This window comes from Mytilus edulis, chromosome 9 (assembly GCF_963676685.1).
Source record: "Mytilus edulis chromosome 9, xbMytEdul2.2, whole genome shotgun sequence".
NCBI lineage: Eukaryota > Metazoa > Mollusca > Bivalvia > Mytilida > Mytilidae > Mytilus > Mytilus edulis.
Genome location: NC_092352.1, coordinates 67,655,664 through 67,678,304, shown reverse-complemented (window position 1 = coordinate 67,678,304; position 22,641 = coordinate 67,655,664). Strand labels below are relative to the sequence as shown.

At 32.0% G+C, this 22,641-nt stretch overlaps 2 protein-coding genes across 2 annotated transcripts in view; one reads left to right on the top strand and one right to left on the bottom strand.

Moving 5' to 3' along the window:
• The window catches only part of LOC139490119 (cadherin-23-like), a 145,432-nt gene extending 143,586 nt beyond the window's left edge, over positions 1-1,846 (top strand). Inside the window, exon 36 of the mRNA XM_071276969.1 lies at positions 353-1,846. Within this exon, the coding sequence (XP_071133070.1) occupies positions 353-635 (283 nt within the window). The 3' untranslated portion in view covers positions 636-1,846. The remainder of the gene's footprint in view (positions 1-352) is intronic.
• A 3,755-nt stretch (positions 1,847-5,601) lies between these two features.
• Positions 5,602-13,679, bottom strand: LOC139488856 (uncharacterized). The gene is made up of 6 exons (XM_071274807.1): positions 13,520-13,679; positions 12,349-12,419; positions 10,304-10,459; positions 8,836-8,951; positions 7,876-8,004; positions 5,602-6,376 (listed from the first exon to the last, which is right to left on the bottom strand). The coding sequence occupies exons 2-6, from the start codon at positions 12,389-12,391 to the stop codon at positions 6,155-6,157; spliced, it is 666 nt and encodes a 221-aa protein (XP_071130908.1). The 5' UTR covers positions 12,392-12,419; positions 13,520-13,679; the 3' UTR covers positions 5,602-6,154.
• Positions 13,680-22,641: the final 8,962 nt, after the last annotated feature.

Genomic DNA, 22,641 nt, shown 5'->3' with positions numbered 1-22,641 from the left:
CAAGTCGAAAATAAACTGAAAACGCTCAGCCAACTCGTCATGGCGTCCCTAAAATCTACGAAGGGATTATTTCAACTTCACCACTTGGAACCCATGGTTAAGTAGCTTTCTTGTGAGCAGCAATCTTCTATCAAAGAAATCATAATAGGAAATACAAGTCCTGAATATCAAGGCGGATATATATATACTCTATATGCAGGCGCTTTGAATTTTAGATTAATGTGCTCGACACTACGATAGAACAGTCACAATAAAAGTACCACACAATTAAAGTCTCTTACATATCAACTTATTATGTATATGCATGTATATGTTGTTATACTCTAATGGTGTCCGTTGTGTATTATTCTAGTGTTGCATCATTCGATTCAAATCAGTTTACAAAGAAAGAACCTATTCGTGGAGATGAAGAGAAAGGTGCTACTATGGACATGTATGATGATGAGAGGGATGTACAGCAGGGGGATAATGAGTCTTTGGCAATGGTTCTTGAGCAGTACAAGAAGGAAAAGGCTGCTAGTCGTGAAAGTTTGGTTCCAAGAGACATGCACAATGGTCATCTTCACACTGATGAGTTCACACATTCATTCGACAACGATGGCCTTGAACTTAGCCTTGAAACGACCGAGGTTTAGGACAAGGTTCTGTTTTTAGAGAAAACAGTGAAGTGCATAATCAGTTATTTGCAAAAAAAACAATGCATCAATTTAATGTAAAACAAATCTGTCTCATATATACTTATGTGGAAAGGAAATAATATAGGATGCTAGTGTATAATCAAAGGTATTTTTGATATAACACGTTCTCTTCAAATATTAAATTCAATTTCTTTAGTCCCATATTTAATAGTATCTAACGGTTTTGACAAACGATGTATACCATACACCCTCAAAACACATTTTCATATTTTCATGTACATTGATTTTATCATTTATGTACCTTACTCTTTGGGTTTATTTATTCAAAGACTGCCGAATAGCAATTTGAAATGTAAAAATAAATCACCCAAAAAGTTGGGTGGCCGGGACAAAAAAGTCGTGTTTATTTTACATTTCGCACGTCAGTGTATCAGCTGAAACCATACTGTCAAATTAGTTTTATTTGTCTTATTTATAAAAACAAAATTAATTTGATAAGAATCGAAACTATTTGGATCATAATAAATCACAAATAAAAAGAGAATCTTGACTTCTAAAGTTAAAATACTCTGACAGTGTCTTTAATTAAATGATAGCTAAATGTAATAATTATGCAATAAAATTTAAGCTTAGATAACACATTCTTAGACTCTAAAAAGAACTGCACTGTAAGGCATTTATATGTATGAATTCAAGTGCTGGTCACTCGAATATATGTATTCTAATTTTCTATTAAAAATTTTAAATGCTCCAGCTGGATTGGACAAACAATTCTACGCAGATAATGTACAGAAATAATATATATAACTGTACATATGCTGCATATACTGATCTAATAAGTTTTTATTCAGTCGACTATAGTGCTAAATGTATGTTGTGTTGAATGATTTTTACGGACGAACTAAAATTCCAAATATCAATGGCAAAAAATGTGTGATAAAATAAACGGTCCATGGATCAGGCTTAGCCAGGTTTATGTATATTTACTAGTCTATATCAGTTCTCTGCAAATGAAAAAAACAATCATAAACCCGAAAGTGTTAGTATCTTTAAAATGATTAATTTGACGACAACACACCGTTGTTACAGCTTTGACTTCTTGTAGGTTTGTTCTATTTCCTCCAATCGTTTAATGTATCATTTGTCTTTGTTAAATTTTTGTGATTGTATTTGTTTGATTATTTTTATAAATAAAAGTACAAGATATACTTTTTGTCAAAATTGTCTTTGCAATATTTTTTATTCATTTTGATGGAGCTTTTATGGCATGCTGGGCTATGTCTAATTCTGCTGACCAGCTACGTCTGTCTCTAATATAGGATGGTTCAAATGTTTGCAAAAATGTTTCATGAGGAAATCATTACAGTATTCTATGATCATGAACTTGTTAAACAATATCGAATATAGGTTGGACTACTGCTGATTAGTATTTTAAAAAATTAAAACAACAAAAGTACCAAACTCCAAGGAAAATACAAAATGGACAGTTCATACATCGTTGTCAATATAATGGTATTGTATGCGATTGTCATACACGTGAGGTTTAGCTAGCTATAAAACCAGGTTTTATCGAGTACTTTCTACATAGAAAAATGCCTGTACCAAGTGCGGAATATGACAGTTGTTATCCATTCGTTTAATGTGTTTAAGCTTTTGAGTGTGCCATTTGATTAAAGACTTTCCTTTTTGAATTTTCTTCGAAGTTCAGTATTTTTTTTATTTTCCTTTTTAACAAATTGCAAAAGCTCAAACACATCAATAGAATGGAAAAAACGGCTGTCATATTCCTGACTTCATAGTCATTTCCACATAAACAAACTCTCTTTAAGTTGTTTTTTTTTTTAGCTATTCAATACCTCTGTAGTATCTTTTTCAAAATCTACAGTTATAAACTATTTCACATTAAATCTTGTTCCTTAGTTAGATAGCATATCATCTTATATAAACCGATAGTTTATGAATGTATATACGTTTGATACTAGTAATGAAAATAAAACTTTATTTTAATGTGTCTGAAATCCTTTTCTGGATTTACATTCATCAAGAAAGTTACATGATAAATAAACGAAAGCCACGGAAAAACTTGAAAATATATAAGATCAAAAGGAACATAAAAATAACCAAATCCATATGAGAATCACATTTCCCTGAGGGAGTTCAAATCTTAGCTAATAATCAAAATTTATGAACAGTCTCTTTAAGACAGGTGGGTAATGAGTATTGTCAGTAAAACAGTACGGACTACCATACTGACGATACCCTCGGGGACTGATAGTTCACCAGCAACAGTATCGACCCGGTTCTGTAACAAAATGATAACAATACTTTATAATTATATCGTCCGAAACTCTTTCCAGGATTTATCTTTATCAGGAACGCTCAACACACTATATATGGAATTCAGGGATGTATAAGAACCGAATACCTTGAAGGGCGATACAATCAACATGGACATAAAAGCAATACCCAAATCTATTTACAGTCTTTGACTCAAGGTGTTGAAATAGTAAGTAACTGGTGTCAATGATCAAACACGAACTATTGTTTTACCATTTTATGAGCATCATAGGTTAATATCTGGTTTTCCTGTTTACAAAACTTTGAATTTTTCTAAAAACTAAGGATTTTCTTATCCCATGCATAGATTACCTTAGCCGTATTTGGCACAACTTTTTGGAAATTTTGATCTTCAATGCTCTTCAACTTTGTACTAGTTTGGCTTTATAAATATTTTGATATGAGCGTCACTGATGAGTCTTATGTAGATGAAACGCGCGTCTGGCGTACTAAATTAAAATCCTGGTACCTTTGATAACTATTTCGGTTGTGTTCTTGTCAGTCAGTCTATTGATTTGTATGTATCAATTTCTATATTCTTGTTTGACATTTAAAATGTCATCCTTTACTTTGGAAGAATTATATATCAGTTTTATAGTATATATTTGTGTTTTCTGGGTTTTTTTTCCAATGCTTTCGAAAAAACATTGTCATGTTAAAATGTTAGTATACTTTTCATTTACATGTATAGACTTATCATATATTCTTATGAATCTGTTAAGACATCCGACCGTCATGGGTACTCAAAGTCGTTAAACAACCCCTAGTAGTTGTTACGACTTGACCTTTCTCACACGTTCAAGTCATGCTGGTATATGTGAGAAAAGAAACTGACACAAATACTACCTTGTTTAATTACTTTACATCAAATGTATTATTAAAATCTAAATGAATGTGTTATTGATAAAAAAAAAAAAAGTCGACACTTATGTTAAAACTACAATCACGCAATCAACAGAATCTATAAAAATTAATGCATCAATCAAAATATATTGTATATATGAAATAGGAGGTTTCACATTTAAAGTCATTTCCCTTTTAGAGTAAAGGTCAAATAAGTTTTCCGATTTAGTTGAATGCAGAATTTTTATTGAAGTAGTCCTTAGTTCAGGGAGGTAACTCTTTAAATCAATGATGAGTTTGTAAAGTCAAGTTTCATCAATGTATTTTAAAGCATTTACTTGAAACAGATTGTATATAATCTATTTAATCTTGAAGCTTGAGAATATATTAATGAAAATGGTTGACACAAACGTATTATTGATTTAAGAAGTTACTTCCCTTTACCGTAGTCTATCTCCTTTAGGGCATACGATACAGACACAGGGGAGGAAATGACGTTGCTAACGTAAAATGTTATTTTTACGACGTCAAACTGTGACATATCGGAAAAATATTTTTTCAACTGATTTTTATCAATCAAACTGATTTATATGAACCAAATTTTAAAAAGTGCATTTTTTTTTAAATTTTGATAAATACACAGCATAAAAAATGACGTCTTTTCTCAATTCGTCACCATTTGATAAATATGAGTTATTTCTGAATAAAAAATGCATTAATTTTTAGAATACTTATAAAATACAGAAATTACAAATTATTTAACAAAAAACAATTTGTGTTTATCGTTTAAAACAAAAATCCGAATTTTGAGCAAATATACAAAATTTCGACCTCATTTAACTCAAAAAGTAGCACATGAAAGTATGTTTTTTATTACATATTTCATTTAATCAGGCAAAAATAGCCAATATGGAAATTTTTATCAAACTTTAAATGGGGGATCAAAATTGTATCGTATGCCCTTACATCGCATATACATGTTATTGTCCTGAATAGGCAATCAATTTGCCACTGGACGATGAACAAACATCCACCATCAACATCCCCATCACTGTCTGTGTTTAGATATGTTTAGGCTAACAGCTTCAACTGCCTTCATTGTTGTCTGTTCATTAAAAGGTGTTTCTAGATATGATCATTAAGAACACTAATTGCAAAAATGTGAACAGGCAAAATAATGTCGTTCAGCTTCGATTACAATATAAAAACACAACCTAAAAGGACAGAAGTCATATTCATGGATTTCTTTTTTTAACTTGCACAAGCAGTTATTGAAAAGATACAAACATTAAAGTGCTTGCAGAAATATTTTACGATACTGGTTCAACCGAATATGGAAATTTCACTGAATATACGCACAAATACTATCTACACACTCAAACTATAATTTAGCTATGTTAGCTTTAGTCGAAGTTCACATACTACTGATCATAAAGCAAAATTTAAAATGCCAAAATTACTGATTAGTTATGAATATATAATTTAAAGTGACTAACACAAAAGATATAGATTACAACACCATGAATTCAAAACTTAACCTTTAAATAAGGTTAAATAATATGGAGCTTGGCCTTATTTGCATGTCAGTATTTTTTACGACTCTCTCTTAAAAATGTAAAGCTATTTTTTTGGTACGTATTAAAATAATTGAGGTACATAAGGATTAGAAAAACAGATACATGATGTATCATTATCTACCAGTATACTAAAGCGTCTTTTGATATGAGAAAGGAACTCTTTCAAAGGATGAAAAATAACAGCTACTTTGTTTTCGTGCGAAATGGGGGGGGGGGGGGGGGGGGGTTGTAAGAACAAAATGAATTTTTAATAGTATCACATCTGAGATTTAACATTAGACATTAAATCTTTGGTAAAGTTCATTGTATCAATCTTAATCAAGACGTCATTTACAGATTTACTTTGCCTGGTTCTGCATAATTACAAGTTTTACTTACAGCATTTTATGCCTAACACAATGGCAATAGAACCACTGGGCTGAAATGGGATTTTATTCAAATCAATATACCACTGCTGGTTTAACCGCCGTTATCATATAGGAAGAAGTTTGATATTAATTTCAACTATGATCTTATAAGTAGTGTTAATGAAATAAATGTGTACGAAACAAGTCACACGAGTTAACATTTACTGCTTGCCGTAATCTTTGAATATACCCTTTTAACTCTTTGATAGCTAAATGTGCAGTACTAGTAAATTGAACAAAAAGGTGATTTTTTTTTAGATGAAGAGATTTTTTTTTTAATTTAAAGTTTCTATTGGATGGTTATCACCTGTCTGAATCTGCATTAATAGTATGAACATACACAGTGAACTTTTCAAAAGTATATGTCCAATCTGAAAAGACTAATAGCTATACAAAGCACAGACATCAGAAAATTGTATTTCACATATTGCCCACTATTGAGCAGAGATAGATCCCCGTTGCACAAATTGCTATTACAACAACCAGTAATATCTTTTTTATAGTTGCAGTTTGTATTACATCCCATGGTATAGTTTGCAATGCTTTGATTTTTCGAGTCGACTATCTTATTAACCTGGAAGAAAATAAAAAAAAATATGTTGTACTAAACATTGCAAAAGAAATATTTTTACAGGAACACTAGTGGCTTTTGATCACAGTCGGAAGGACAAGTCACTAAGTTGATGAGCATAAAAAAATCCCAACATGAGTGCCAAAATGGTTTCAACTTTCAAGACCTTCAATACTTATAGGGGTAGAGAGATATTACACGGGGGAATCATATGTTTCTGCGGCGGTCGAAAAACTTATCGTTCCAACTGATCTTTATAGATTATCGTTGATCATTATAACGAGACGGGACGGCGAAAGTGAGAAAATCAATCAAATTGAGATGATCAACGATAATCTGTTTATCTCTATTTTACATATGACGACGGTTGTTAATTTCATAGACAACGGGCGATAGTTTCTAGCGATAATTTTTCATATCCCTCTACTGTGTTGATAAAGGAAATTATAAGTCACGAAGATCAAAGGAAAATTTCGTAAAAAAGCGATAAAACATTTTATAAACAATAAACTTACAGAAAATGGTCTTAAGAAAATGCAGGAATTTAATTGACTTTTGAATAAATACAAAATGTATTTATTATTTGAACATTCAGTTTTAATAAAATGTAAAGAGCTGGATTACATTATCGACTATTTTAAAATGTATTGATTTGAACACAATCAGGTACTTGTTGCAGAGTAGAATGTGATAAAAGGTAATAATGCAATTGTTCCATTGAATGGGATAAAACATATAGACTAGAAAGGAAAATACCCACTGGAATCTTGGATAAACACAACAGACATTATTTCATAATAGATTAGTATTATTTGAAACGTTTTTTTCGGAAGAAAATGTTCAAAATTGATTTTAACCACGAAAAACGCGACGTGCAATTTGAAGAAAAAGGAAAGAAGGGATTTGGCAGCGTTGAACACTACATAGATACCTTTGAAGCTTAAATTTCATACTTCGTGTGCTTTTCCGTATATGATCTATAAAATACATATTCACAGTAGACTCAAACTAAATTCATTTTTAAGGTGTCATTGTTCCCATTGTCCATATTGCTTATACAAATACTTATATCAAATGCGCAGATCAGCAAATAATTTTCAATATGTTGGACTTCAAAACCGTAAAAAATGAGGTAATATAAACGAAGATACAAAATAGAAAAACAGAAAAGGCTTCTCCGGGTAAATAATATCCAATGTTATGCACGCGACAAATTTATTTGTTGATACAATACATTAAAAAGGCTAGGTCGAAAAAGTCTCGTGTGAAAAAATAATGCCAACCGTCAACTGTTTGTATCAAGCTGACAATGGGAGTTTTTAACGACCTTGACTGGCTATACAGCCCTCTCACGGTCGTGAATAATATGAGTATTCATACTTATGTTGATTAAAAAGGGATGTAAAACAGATTTGGCTCAATATATGTTGTTTTATTTGACGATGTGATGTGTCTAGATTTCCTTCAAAAACAACCAATTCACATAGAGTATAGCAACTTACGAAACAAAATCCTGTATCTGTACGATTACACATCTTTACGTCATTCGGGAAGTGAACTGTTTTGTTTTCATACACAGCTGGACAAGTTGCTTTGTTGCATGAAATTTCATACATGTAACACGTATCAGGCTGACAATAAAAGAAATGAAAAACTAGTATAAGTGTATTCACCGATAGATTTCGTTAAATGTGTCTGTTTCATACCTTATACTCTATACGTTTTCTGCATGAAGAGAGAACATGTTTATCCTTATTTGCCTTTTTTTTTTGGCAAAATATTGGATTCTACATACAAATTATCTCTATCGATTTAAATCTACATGTAATATGCAAATCAAATTAAAATATTTACTAAGTTTTATTTCTTCCTTCGTTAATAAAAGTCGTCAAGATGATTTATGTCTCAACGATTAATTTGGAATGTGTCCTTTCAGTAACAGAAAGTACTTTTGTGTACAGAAAATGTCATGTGGCTCTATGCTTTCCTATATAGTTTTCATGTGTGGTATAACAATTGCTTTTTTTATAATCTATTCACTACATATCTACTGTTAGACTTAATTGATTGATTCTTCAAGAGTATGTAAAGAAACATTTTTGTTTAGGGGCCAGCTGAGGCACGCCTCCGTGTGCGGGATTTTCTCGCCGTGTTTAAGACCCATTGGTGGCCTTCATCTATTTTCACTCGGGCTTGGTTTTTATTTTTGGTCGGGTTGCTGTCGCTTTGACCCTTTCCTCATTTCCATTCTCATTTTTATTGTTTATTGTTTAAAACCGTAAAGCGATATCTACCTATCATTTTGTTAAGAGTGTCTTTACGTTTCAGTCTTACTAACGTGTACCGTGACCGAAAACGTTTATTTCTGTCTAATTAACATGTGTCCCAAATCTTCTCATCTGCATGTATATGATACATATGATGTAAACAAATTTGATCTGTTGGTTTATAGAAATACTTACAGGTTTGGGTGCTGTCGTTGTTGGTAGTGGTGTTGTTTTTGATTTTATAGATCCTGTTGGTCCTGTTGGTCCTGTTGATGGAGATGACGTTGACATATTCATTTTGGTGGTGGTTCCTGTACAATACAATGAAAATTAAATTTCATTCGTACACATATTACAATAAAACAATGCTGTATGGAAAATCTTTATAACTATGTGGGGATATGAATTGAAGTGTTATAGTTCTATTTCTTCCATTTGTTTTTTAGATAAAGTGTGTCAGTTAAGTTTATCAATTATGCTAAACTTAGTGTACGCCAGAATGATGTAATTTCATTATGGAAAATTCTAAGAGTATCAAAGCAAATTTATTTATAATACTTACATGCAAGTATTAACAGGATGAAGGACTAAAAATCAATGTTGATCAAAAATTGGAAAGTAATACCTATATAGTCATATTTTAAACTTTTGAAATAAATAAAATAATATTTTAACCAAAAAAAATGTAACTGCAAAGTTGATACGAACTAAAGACAGGATATATTCAAAGAAACGATATTTTTTTATATATTTTTCTCTTTTTTTGCATCCCTGATACTCAGATATGTCATAATGTTTTATTCATGCAAAGAGCTAATTTTTATCTTATTATTCTGATTTTTGCATATTTATGATTTCATATTGAATATATAAAAAAGAAGATGTGGTATGATTGCCAATGAGACAACTGTCCACAAGAGACCAAAATGACACAGACATTAACAACTATAGGTCACCGTACGGCCTTCAACAAAGAGCAAAGCCCATACCGCATAGTCAGCTATAAAAGGCCCCGATAAGACAATGTAAAACAATTCAATCGAGAAAACTAACGGCCTTATTTATATGAAAAAATGAACGAAAAACAAATATGTAACACAAAAACAAAGTCCATTTAAACCTACAAATGTATATGCAAATCGATTTAAAAACTAATTTGGAAATCAAATTGTTATTATATTTATAATGTAAATTAAAATTCTACTAAATGTTATCTGCTATTTGGTCGGTTTGTTGTCTTTTTCCCCATTTCCATTCTCAATTTTAGCATGTTTGTTCTTTTTCTTCCTTTGTTCAATAAAAGTTCTTTAGTTGCCTAAATGTAAGTTCACATTCCACCTTGATTTGATTCACTGATCTATTTTCCAATTTATGTTTTTTTCTTTGATTAATTTCAGTTTGGCTACTTTCTTTTACGTGCTTTCTAGAGGGAATCGCATTTCTGCTTGTACTTCGCATTTAAAGAATGATATGATCTCAATAGACACTCCTTTAATGAATTAATATGAATAATCATTGATCTTAGTTCTGTTAACTACCTTCTATAAGTAACATTAATAAGCTAGGTATACACGATATTTGGTACTAAATAGCTGTAAAAAAATATAATGGAAACTTATATTTCATTGGTAGAAAAATAAAGTTTCATTAAATCTAAAAATACCATTTGCTGAAGGTGCAATAGGTGTAGATATCGGATTCACGGTAGTAATCTTGGTTGCCACAGCAGGACCACTGGTAGCGGATGTGGTTGCAGAAGTTGTATTTGCTGTTACTGCAGCGTGTCCATGTTTTACTATGAATAACAGAATAATCAGTCCTAAGAAAGAAAAAAAATATAAATGCATTAACAAAGTCAAAGTACCTCTCCATATAATATAATACAAAATTTGCAAACTCAAACATGGTTTAAAACACAAAAATCATAGTAACTGACCAGTGAAAATAAAAAATAACTGATGAAATATGTAATACTGTTTTTGAAGATAAATACATTTACAAAACTAAATAAGCCCAAGCCTGCGTCTTTTTATTTTAACTGTGAACTTTTTTGTCCCAGTCTACCGACCGTGCGAGGACTGTATAGACAGTCAAGGTCGTTAAAATCTTCCATTTGTTGTCTCAGTATTAGTATTTCATACCAGCGCCGTATTTGTATCCCTTTCTAATATTTCAAATATAGAAGCATCTAATAAAACTCTTTCTATTCGGTGTGAGTCAAGACTCCGTGTTGAAGGTCGTACTTTGACCTATCTATAAACTGAATGGTTTACTTTTACAAATTGGGACTTTGATGGAGAGATAACTGCTCATTGGCACTCATACCACATCTTCGTATATCTTTAACGGTATATCATATAAAAACAGTATTTCTTTGAAATGAATAGAATACTTTATAAATTGATGAGATAACAACCAACCACCGCACTGACGGAAAAGACATCTGGACGTATATTAAAAAAATCAAAATGAAATAATATTATCTGTTCAATATTGTAATTTCATGAAAACAGATATCATGTAATTATGATACCAGGGTTTCTAGGATGTAAACGATTTTTTTAAACGGTATTGCCTCCTCTAGGAAGAAAAACAAACATCAATCAACTATATCGAAGTTAAAAAATATGTTCAATGCCATTGTAGATAAAATATATCTAACTTCCGGTTGTTGACTGGCAACCTAGATATATACTACAATAGCTTCCTCAATTCTTGGTTATTTGCAAAGCAGTTATTAATCAGAGTTGATATACTAATATCTCAAAGACAATATGATGATAACGTGATATTTTAGCATAAAATGATGTGACATATCTTTATAGGGGTCACGACACACAGATAATGGAAATGTAAAACGGTTTTGTGTTGCATTCAAAATAGATGACTTTTTAGAAACTACGAATAGATTTTTTTAATCGCCACGATTTAGCTTTTGGTCGGGTTGTGGTCTCTTTGACACATTTTCCATTTCCATTCTTAATTTTATTTTTATGCGCATGCTGATTGTAAAGCAATGAATCATCACTTAAATCAATCGAATAGATTTTTACCGGTTTTTTTTATGCACCCTTATTCCAATTGCTCTATATGCATATGTTATTGCCCAAAAATGTAAGAACTGCAAATATATCGGTCATTCGGCAGGATTGTTTATACTCGTAGGCGGGAGGATATAGCAATTCAAACATGGATGCCAATTGAAAAAGAATAGTGACTGGCTTCTAGAATATAAGAGTAAAGAATTTTTTTTTCAATTTATTTTGTTTGCTTTTTACTTTCAAAAGTTGGTTTCCATCCTCCCACACACACATATCGTTACTTCTGCACCATTGTAGGCCTAGAAGTAGTTGTGAAAATTTGTGAAGTATACGCAAATAACAAGCATATAGACTTGTTTAATATCTGTTTCTTTCTATTTAATGGTTTTATCTTGGGATAACAATAAACTAACCAACTGCCAATTCATGCAAGCGCCAAAATATATGGAAAGCTGTTTATTCAAAATCGAAATTTTCACTTACATGTATTTAATACATTAACAAAATCCGCGCTCTTTATAAATTTTTAGGATTTAGCTTTATAGATCTATAACTTAACTAATAACAGCGCTAAACATTTTTTGCTCAAAATCTAATCCAAATTTATCACTAAAAATTCTGATAAAACAATATTGAAATAAAATAAATATAATGTTGTTTATCTTACCTGCTATATTTATCATATTCAATTTTCTGTTAAATATCTCCATTCTGTCGTCTGTAAATGTTAACTTTTTCCTGATAAAAGATCAAAATTTAGTCAGGTGTTTTGAGAAATATCTTCGTTGTCAACTAAACATAGCATGATTCAGAAATTTTAAAGGTTAGGCATTCTTAAAACGCATTTTTGTTATAAAATGACGCCTTTTAGTGGAAGTTTTGATAATACGACATTGGGGAAGACCGAACTACGGCAGTCTATGGGATGGTCAATTACATGGACTTTTTTTCACTTTTGAGGAAGTCACTTTGTTATCATATGATACATTAAAAATATATAAACTGAATTTTGATGTATAGATACTGACAATAAATGCAAAAATGTGTACCTTGCTGCTCATACACGCATGCATAAATAATGTTATAAAAATCACCCATGAAATAGGTTTGAATGCAATAAATAAAAAAAAACTAAAATCAACTGAGCGTACATGGGGAATTGTCTTCAAAAAATATTGCGGACATATAAAATCACGATAAGCCATGCCCCTGCACATGACATTTAAGTATTTCAAGAAATACAAGAGACTAGTTTGTTTGTTGTACATACTTTTTGTGTGCCCCAACATTCGAATTTTCATATGCTGATTTCTAGTATAAAAAAAATAAGGAGACGTGGTATTCCTGTAAATATTCAGCACTGTTACGACATATTTCTATCTTGAAAATGCAAGATGAGTTCGAAAGAAAATCATATTCGAAATTTTATCAAAATTGAAAAAGTTCAACAACTGGTTATTTCTTGAAATAAAAAATGATTGCAATTAAATCTGATCGGTATGATAATAATATAATCAAATGGATATTCTTACAAAGAACAAAACTTTTTCATCAACTTTACTTAGTGCATTTCTTTAGAAACTACTTTTTGAAGCAGTTGGGTTTCGACTCTGGTGGTTAACTAGTATATCTAATAATGGCCATCTAGACGTCTTCCGTGTGTCCTTTCTAGTTGCGGCGCGGAGGGGTATAAATATCCAGTCGGCATGGAATCCTATGACTCATCTGGAGAAAGTTCAACACCCTGTGCACGTTAAATCGTTAAAGAATCTTTGAACTCAGACTTTTAGAGTTTCGAGAGTAAATTGCTGTATGGTTAAATATCCGATCTAACTTACCCACTTTCAAGCAGTAGTCACTTCAAGTTATAACCCTTTAGTCCAAACCTGCCAAAATTGAAGACCTCAACACTTTAATTGTCTATCGTTAAACTGTTCTCATTAGTATATATACTGCATATGTATGAAATATTATCTAATGAAAATAAAACAAGCAACGTCCCATCAATTTCAAAATCAATTGGAAGGTGTCAGTTGAGATTAATAATCAAATCAAGGCGGTAATATTTCATAACCTCTTAGATCAAATAAACATTCTTTGTAATATGGGCGGAAATATTTCAGATTTAGTATGTTAAATACAATTTGAAAGTTTATTTTGGGGTTTTTTTCACATTTGATTGGAATTACGTCTACCGTCAAAACCAAAGTCAAAGTTGACGGATGGGCTAATTTTTTTTTATTATTATCATTATTTTATATAATTAAGCTAGATCTGTCCGAGATATCTCAAACGTTTTATAATATCTTATTATGAATAATATTTTAATATCGCATTAGAAATAACACCGTTGTAACAGTCAATTGGGGATTATTCGTTTAGTGGCTCCGCTAATATTTTTTCATAATCGACCCCCCCCCCCCCCCCCCAAAAAAAAAAAATCAATATTAAATATTCTCATGTTGCGATACGGCCGTCAATGGACCATACGCTATTCAATGATGTGCTTTGAAATACAATGAGGAAAAAAATAAAATAAACTTACAAATCGTATTCAACATACTTATATATAGGAAGATGTGGTGTGAGTGCCAATGAGACAACTCTCCATCCAAATAACAATTTTTAAAAGTAAACTATTATGGGTCAATGAACGGCCTTCAACACAGAGCCTTGGCTCACACCGAACAACAAGCTATAAAGGGCCTCAAAATTACTATTGTAAAACCATTCAAACGTGAAAAACAACGTTCTTGCCATACTTAACCAAATCTGAACCGAACTCATCAACCCCAAGCATTAGACGTCGCGTACGATGTTAGTGTTTATAGTTTTTTGGTAACGTTAGTTTGACGTTATTTTTCATGCAAATTGTATAAATAACGTCGTACTTTTTTTCATTTCGCAGCTCAATCATACAGCATAATTTATAAGAGCGATTTGCTTGAGTTGCTACGTATAGAACCGAAATGCAACAGTGGAACATATTTTTAAAGTACAGTAAAATTAAAACAGAAAAAATAATATTCTTTTAAATATAGTATTCCCATGGAGCAAAGATATTTTCTCTTTCTTTTGATTGTAATAGGATATTTAAAAAAGTTTAAATCACTGTCTTTCTGCTGCTTTTTCTTTTAGTTGAAACATATTTATCTACTAGTATAGTGGATTGGGAAACAAGTTTTCGGCACAACTTATATTAATCCGTTTCCACTAAGAGGGTGCAAGTGTTTCCTTAAAGCCTTAGCCTGCTCTTTTCCAAATCTATCCAAGGTGTATTTTACGTGCAAGAGACATTGCTCTATATTAGCACGGGTCAGCCATCTATCGTCCCTTCAGAAAGACTATCATTGTTTCTCAAGACCATACTCGCAAATAATGTTAAGGGCTTATTCTTTTATTCGCTTTTGATAATTTCTGAATAAAAATTTTAATAGTTGAATCGTTAATTTCATCAAGCAAATTCAAAACTAACAACAATAAAATTAATCAATAATTTAATCAAATTTGCCAATTGCCTAAACAGAAGGAAATTTAACCTCAACTATGAACAAGAACACAGATGGGCGCAGATAATTTTAACAAAAAATGTTAAACTACTAGGGACATTTTAGCGTAGACATTTATAATTTAGATCCCATTTTAGCGCAGGATTCATCCATTCACCTGCATTTTCTATAGCCCATTTTAGGGAAAACTTACCTAGTTGAATAATACTCTCCTTACTAAAACCATGAGTATTAATTTATGCTGGCTTAATATTAAAGTTGTATATATGTTCACTTTGGTTCATCATGGAAATAAAGTAATTTTATAGTTGTCACTCAGCTATTTACGTTTTCCTTGATACTATCATCAAATTGCAAACAAATATAAAAATATAATGTATATACGAATGTGCACCACAATCTAGACACGATAAAGAGAAACAACAGTTTCTACTGCAACTTATTGTACAGGGGTATACCAAGAGCCCATTGCGTACGTTCTCTGGGATATAAATTCCAGACTAGAACGGACTTTTAAAATTTGGTTTAACCTGTAAACTTTTAGTGCTGTATTTTAATGGACAATATATTTTAAATTGTGCTGTCTTGATTCTATTAAAAATAATATTCATTTATCATTAATCATAAAATGGATTAAAATATTGCACTAAAAAGGGCGTTGATAATTTTCATTTTCGCTCAAATGGGTTAAAAATCTTGCGCTAAAATGGGCTATACTTTGGCACTATTTACTCCGCCAAAACAGATACAATCCTCGCATATTCTTAAGCTATCACTCTATTTTGTTCTTTTCAAAATCTATTTTTAACCAGATGTGTTTCCGTTGGGTTATTTGACTAAACAGTGATTTAACGGATCAGAAAAGAATCAATGTAAAAATGAATGGTTTCTTGTTGAATAAATCGAATTTATATATTCAAGAATGATAAAGTAAAGGTATTGGTCAAATAAGGTTCAGACTTAAGACGAGTATGGTTATGACTATGATCGACTATGGTTCAGACTCTTCACACCTCCAGTAAGTATATTTAGCAAATTTACCTTTCTCAATAGAGAAAATGGTGTGATGTGAGATGCGTCAAATAAATTTCATGAAGATTTTTCATACGACCCTTTAATAGGAACACTTTGTTTGATATGATTATGTTGAAGTGTAGTGTAGTGTAAAGAGTGAAAAAGTCAAAATTGTCAACAGAATTAAATGACCATTAAAAGCACGTAATTTATCTAAAACATCTAAAGAATTTGTAACACTCCAAAAATCGCTCAATTCTGATTTTTAAATATGTTTCATTACAAAGGTTATAGATAATTTCTTTGATAGTAGTTAATAAACTAGTTAAAAGCACGGAAAACTTTGTAGTAGAACACATAGTAAAGGCAGATGCTGTTTTATTTAAACCTTTACTTATCTTGACGGTTAGAATTTTACTTATTTGTGTTACCTGATTTAAAAACTTGTGAAATATTCCTGTTTAGGATATAGGAACATTACATTTAAGAAAAGAAAAGTCATAAAGACGGAATAACGAATATCGGATTTTTTCAGTTGATAAACCATAAAATGAAAATAATACAAAAATTAAGGATTTGTATAGTACTGTTCAATTCCTTGCTAGGATGGTATTCCAATTTTTCATAACTAATCAAACTCCGTTCTTATCTCCTGATTTCTCAATCAAAAAGATTTATTGTTCAAAAACGATAAAGAATCTACTAGCCATCAATGCCAGCATGAAACAAAATCATTTATTCAATATGCCCTGTTCATAAAGCTAAGTATTTAATCTTTAATTATTGACAATTCTCTTGATACGACCACGGCAAATTTCAATTGGAGTAACTACAACTCGAGAGCACTCATGATGTTTGCATATGCTGATAAAAAGTTCATTTATAGCATGATTATTCTGTAACCTTAGTAATTGTTTCTGTAAAAATAGTTTCTTTATTATGATATCATTTTGTTAGCGGGAGAGGTTATCCGGTTGGAGATTTCTACAATGAGGTTTAGGATTTTCGCTGGTCATGTCGGCCATCTTGTGTTTATCATGTTGAGGTCCTTTGCCTTTTTCATCTAATAGCATACGACAATTCTGATGTGTGATTCACACTTGTGTTTGATGATTTTAGTAAATAAGAGGCTACATCATTCAAAATATCATTACAAACTTTTTATTTATCAAGATATTGTGAGAGATGAAAAATCTAGAAAGTTCCTGTTTCTTATGAAACTTGACACAATTTGCGAGTATTGTCTTGAGAAACGATGATAGTCCGTCGGACGGGGACCATAAATGGCTGACCCGTGTTAAGAGAGGGCAATATCTCTTGCACGTAAATGATACCCTTGTAGATTTCATAAAGGTCATGCTAATGCCGCTACAAGGCGACACTAGCACCCGCAAAGTGGAAAGGGATTAATATAAGTTGCAATAACTAGTTTCCCAATCGAATATTAATAAATATATTTAAAACTAAACTAAAGAAATATTTTTAAAAATCTTAAAACGCAATTAGTCACTGGTATCTATTATTCTGTCTTAAAATCATTATTTAATTCTGAATACCTTTTAACATGTTATAACAACTATATTTGAACATTCTTATTTCGAACACAACCAGGGATTTTCCCTTGGTTAAAAAAATGCGATCTAACCAAATCATAGCGAAGCTGAAATGGGAGTAATCCATCACCTCACCTGGGCGTTTACATAGTTTACCCAGAATCCATAGAGATTAGAACGTGGATTAATCAAAACCGCTATGTAAATATAAGTCAAAGAATATAAGTAAAATATGTTCGAAAAAGATCAATCTGCATATTATAGGTCATCCCCAACTGAGATGTACGCAGTGATAAGTGAGCAGGTTAATACTTGAACTGACTACTAAATTTTGTAATTGACCTTCAAATGAAAAAAAAACACAACGGTCTGATTATTTTTTTTTTTGCAGAAGAGAAGTTATTTGATGAGGACTTTCAAAATGTGACATACCAGAGGCAGATTTGATAAAACGAAGACATGTACCAGCATTTTGAAAAAAAGATGAGTGCTGCCACGCCAATGTTTTTTGCAATCTGTAAAACGAATATGTATTTATCATATATGAAGCTTCACCAGGTGCGTGCCCCTGTTCCCTCCCCAAATCTACCCTAGTAGAACAATGGTATCGAGCAGACTATAGGGAGAAGTAAAAGAGAGGCGAAAGATACCTGATACAATCAAGCTCATAGATCGAAAATTAAACTGACAAAGCCATGACTAAAAAAGAAGAACAGACAACTAATAGTACACAGAAACAACATAGATTACTAAATACTAAGCAACACGAACCCCACCAAAACATGGGGGTGATCTCAGGTGCTCCGCTAGGGTGTGCAGGTCCTGCCCCACATGTATCACTCTGGCTTGGAGGAATAAGAGTAAAGGCATCGCATTGAATATCTTTATTCCTAATGACAATAGTGTGTTGGGATAACTAATATAGTAACTGTAACGGATTCGCACCGTCTATCCTGTAAAGCAGTTATGGTACAGTATTGCGCTGACTAAGAGGCCTATAAATAATGGCAATTTATGCACTAGCTAATATGGGATGACTAACAGCAAAATAAAACAATGGCTATACAAAATAAGATTGCCTCAGTATCATGAATGACACAAGTATCTACCAGATTTTTGATAACGTTGATTTAAGAATTGAAGGTCACAGTACGCGACAATCAACAATGAACAAAACCCTTACTGTATAGTCAACTATTTAAGACCCTGGCAGAGAATGAAATATGAAAAAAATCATACGAATAAACCAACGTTTAGGCGCATACAACGAAAACATAGTACGTCACATCCGGTTACGAAAAAGGGTAGAAACAAATATTCCCTTGAGTTTGACAGTTACAGGAAATTAATCCTACATTTCATTGCAGTAAAAATAGTCTAAGTCAAAAACATATATATAATAAATTGGGTTTTTCAAAGCAACATTATTTTTTGTATTTTTTGTATTTCTATAGAAATTTTGAGGTTACATGTCTTCCAGTGACGGCTATTTTCTGATATGCAATGAAATGACAATAGTATGTGAAATTTTGTCTATAGTTCTGAACATGATAAAACTTCACTCATGTCAAGAATTTCTTTATTCGAAACAAAGATTAACTCTGCACATTTTTTTTAAAGTAAAAATGTAGCAGAGACAAATAAGGGAGAACCAATTGTGGTATTACATCTTTTAGGGTAATGGAATAGTCAGTGCACTGACTCGCGATCGTTGGCGGCTCAATTCTGATGAAATCGGGCTATATACAAACAGTACTGATATCGCGCTGAATGTTATTGATGGTTTAAAAGTAATAATATATTAGCTAGTTGGCGGTTTCTTATTTATGAAAACTGCATTGGCTAGTTGGGAGACTAACAGCAATATTGTTGCGCTGGCTAGTTAGATAAGTAACGGCAATTAAATTGACTTAATGACGGTTATTTTCTTTTGAGTATTACTAAAATTTAAATTTTTACTGTTTCAGGGAATATATAACGCGAGTTCATTAAAAAATTACTTACCCCTGATGGTGGTTCAAATTAAGTATGTTGCGTCCAAAACTCTGATTGAAAAAAAAATCTCAGTGGTATTGTTTTTCAATATTGATAACCTTGTTAAAATCCAGGTAGTCTTCGTTTCAGATATTTGTCCAATAATTTTCTTCGGCCTTATCTTTGAATATTAAATGGAATTTTGAAATAAAGGAAATTTGACGACTGATTATAGAACAATATCAGAGAAAAACCCAAACTAATGAAATATTTATCAAATTTGTATACAAAGTCCCGTTAAACTGTTCAAGTTACAAATATTTCTATTGTCATAGTGACTTCGGATATTCAATTTCCGTCCGAGGTCAAATAAACTCATCATAGATACCAGGACTACATTTTGTATATACGCCAGACGCGCGTTTCGTCTACAAAGACTCATTAGTGACGCTCGAATCCAAAAAAGTTGAAAAGGCCAAATAAAGAACGAAGTTGAAGAGTATTAAGGACCAAAATTCCTAAAAGCTATGCCAAATACAGCTAAGGTAATCTATGCCTGAGGTAGAAAAGCCTTAGTTTTCAAAAATTTTAAATTTTGTAAACAGTTAATTTATAAATATAACCATATCAATGAGAATTCGTGTCAGTACAGTGCTGACTACGGGGCTGGTGATACCCTCGGGAAAATAAATATCCACCAGCAGTGGCATCGACCCAGTGGTTGTAAATAAATTCATCATAGATACCAGGACTAAATTTTGTATATACGCCAGACGCGCGTTTCGTCTACAAAAGACTCATCTCGATTAGTGACGCTCGAATCCAAAACAGTTAAAAAGGCCAAATAAAGTACGAAGTTGAAGAGCATTAAGGACCAAAATTCCTAAAAGTTATGCCAAATACAGCTAAGGTAATCTATGCCTTAGGTAGAAAAGCCTTAGTTTTTCAAAAATTTTAAATTTTGTAAACAGTTAATTTATAAATATAACCATATCAATGAGAATTCGTGTCAGCACACACAGTGCTGACTACGGGGCTGGTGATACCCTCGGGAAAATAAATATCCACCAGCAGTGGCATCGACCCAGTGGTTGTAACTAAATTCATCATAGATACCAGGACTAAATTTTGTATATACGCCAGACGCGCGTTTCGTCTACAAAAGACTCATCTCGATTAGTGACGCTCGAATCCAAAACAGTTAAAAAGGCCAAATAAAGTACGAAGTTGAAGAGCATTAAGGACCAAAATTCCTAAAAGTTATGCCAAATACAGCTAAGGTAATCTATGCCTGAGGTAGAAAAGCCTTAGTTTTTCAAAAATTTTAAATTTTGTAAACACTTAATTTATAAATATAACCATATCAATGATAATTCCTGTCAGCACAAAAAGTGCTGACTACGGGGCTGGTGATACCCTCGGGGGAAATAAATCTCCATCAGCAGTGGCATCGACCCAGTGGTTGTAAACCACACGTAACATTTTTAATTGAGACTACTCATTCAAAATTCAAGAACAATGATATTTGAATCTAGATAGATTAGGGGGAAAAGAGAGAGGCAAATGGGTACCGACAAAAAAAGAGGTCAGACGATAGTTCGTTTGAATGTTTCCCTGTATTTCTGTTTATCACCATACATTCAGGTATTTTACTGTATTACTGTACTAACTGAGTGCGATTGATTCGGTAATTTAGTTTCTTGGAAGTTTTACCATTGTCGAACAAGGTAATGTTTGAACGGTTTCATTCTTGAGTGGCAAGCACAATAAGAGCGTGTTGAACTGGTTTAACAGATGAACAGTTTTCTGCTATTTTCTCTAAAGCAGATCCTCTTTTCTTAAGTATTGAATAAAAATCTTTTTTTTTTGTGCTGAACTCTTCTTTGTGCAGTTTTGCTGCCTAGTTCATATTTAAAACGTTTGCCAAGAGGATTCTATAAAATTGATGATTTTTAGGCTTTTATACATCTATTCCGTTTCGGTCAACTTCAGAATACAAACAATATGATTATAATAATCATATGGCATACAAATCAGTTAGGATTATTATGTCATTGTTATTTCCTTGTTTAAAACTATAAATTTCATATTCCTTTATTTGATGATTTACATGGAGCTTATTAAGTATATATTTGTTAAATTGCATAGCTTTTTGCTATTTGAATTCATTAGTTAAAGATATTTATTTATATTCTAAATCTGAGTATTTGCATCGTCGCAAAATCTTTGGTTACCTTCTGTGAGAAACTTATATATTTTAGATAAGTCATTTGAAATTATTATGTTGAATGCTAACATTTAGTTGAACCAAGGTTAAAAAAAACCAAGGAAAGCAAAGCTTTCCAATCACCCTTTAGGTTAGTGCATCTTCTACATGCCTTCTTAATACGGGTAAATTAGAAGTCATTGAATGCTCCATTTCTACTTTAGGCTTTACATGATAAAGGTTGTATTTTGATGATTAAATTCAGCAGTATATTCTTTAGTGTGTCCTCGTCTCAGTAATTAAATCAGATAGGCCGAGAAGCCTTCAAACTCTAGACTACGATCGACTTCATAATTAGAAGATTATCACGTGGTTGATATTCGAAACAACTCTAAGTAACTCTAGAGTAAGGCCCTGACCAAGCATAAAAAATAAAATATTTTCATTGGTTTGACGTCATTCAAGATTTCCTGAGTTTAACCCTTGCTCGGTGAGGATTTGAACGAGAGTACGAGGGGTTGACTCGAGTGGTTCAAATAAAATCGTATTGTTGAAACCCGTGTAAGTAAAGTTAACTCGAGAGTTTGAAGTGAACTCGGCCATAGTGTTCTGCATTACTCCTATGTAGGTTTACATTAAATGTAATCACAAATTTGAATTTGATATCTTTCAGCATCGTTTAGTCAACTCAATGTCTATGTGTG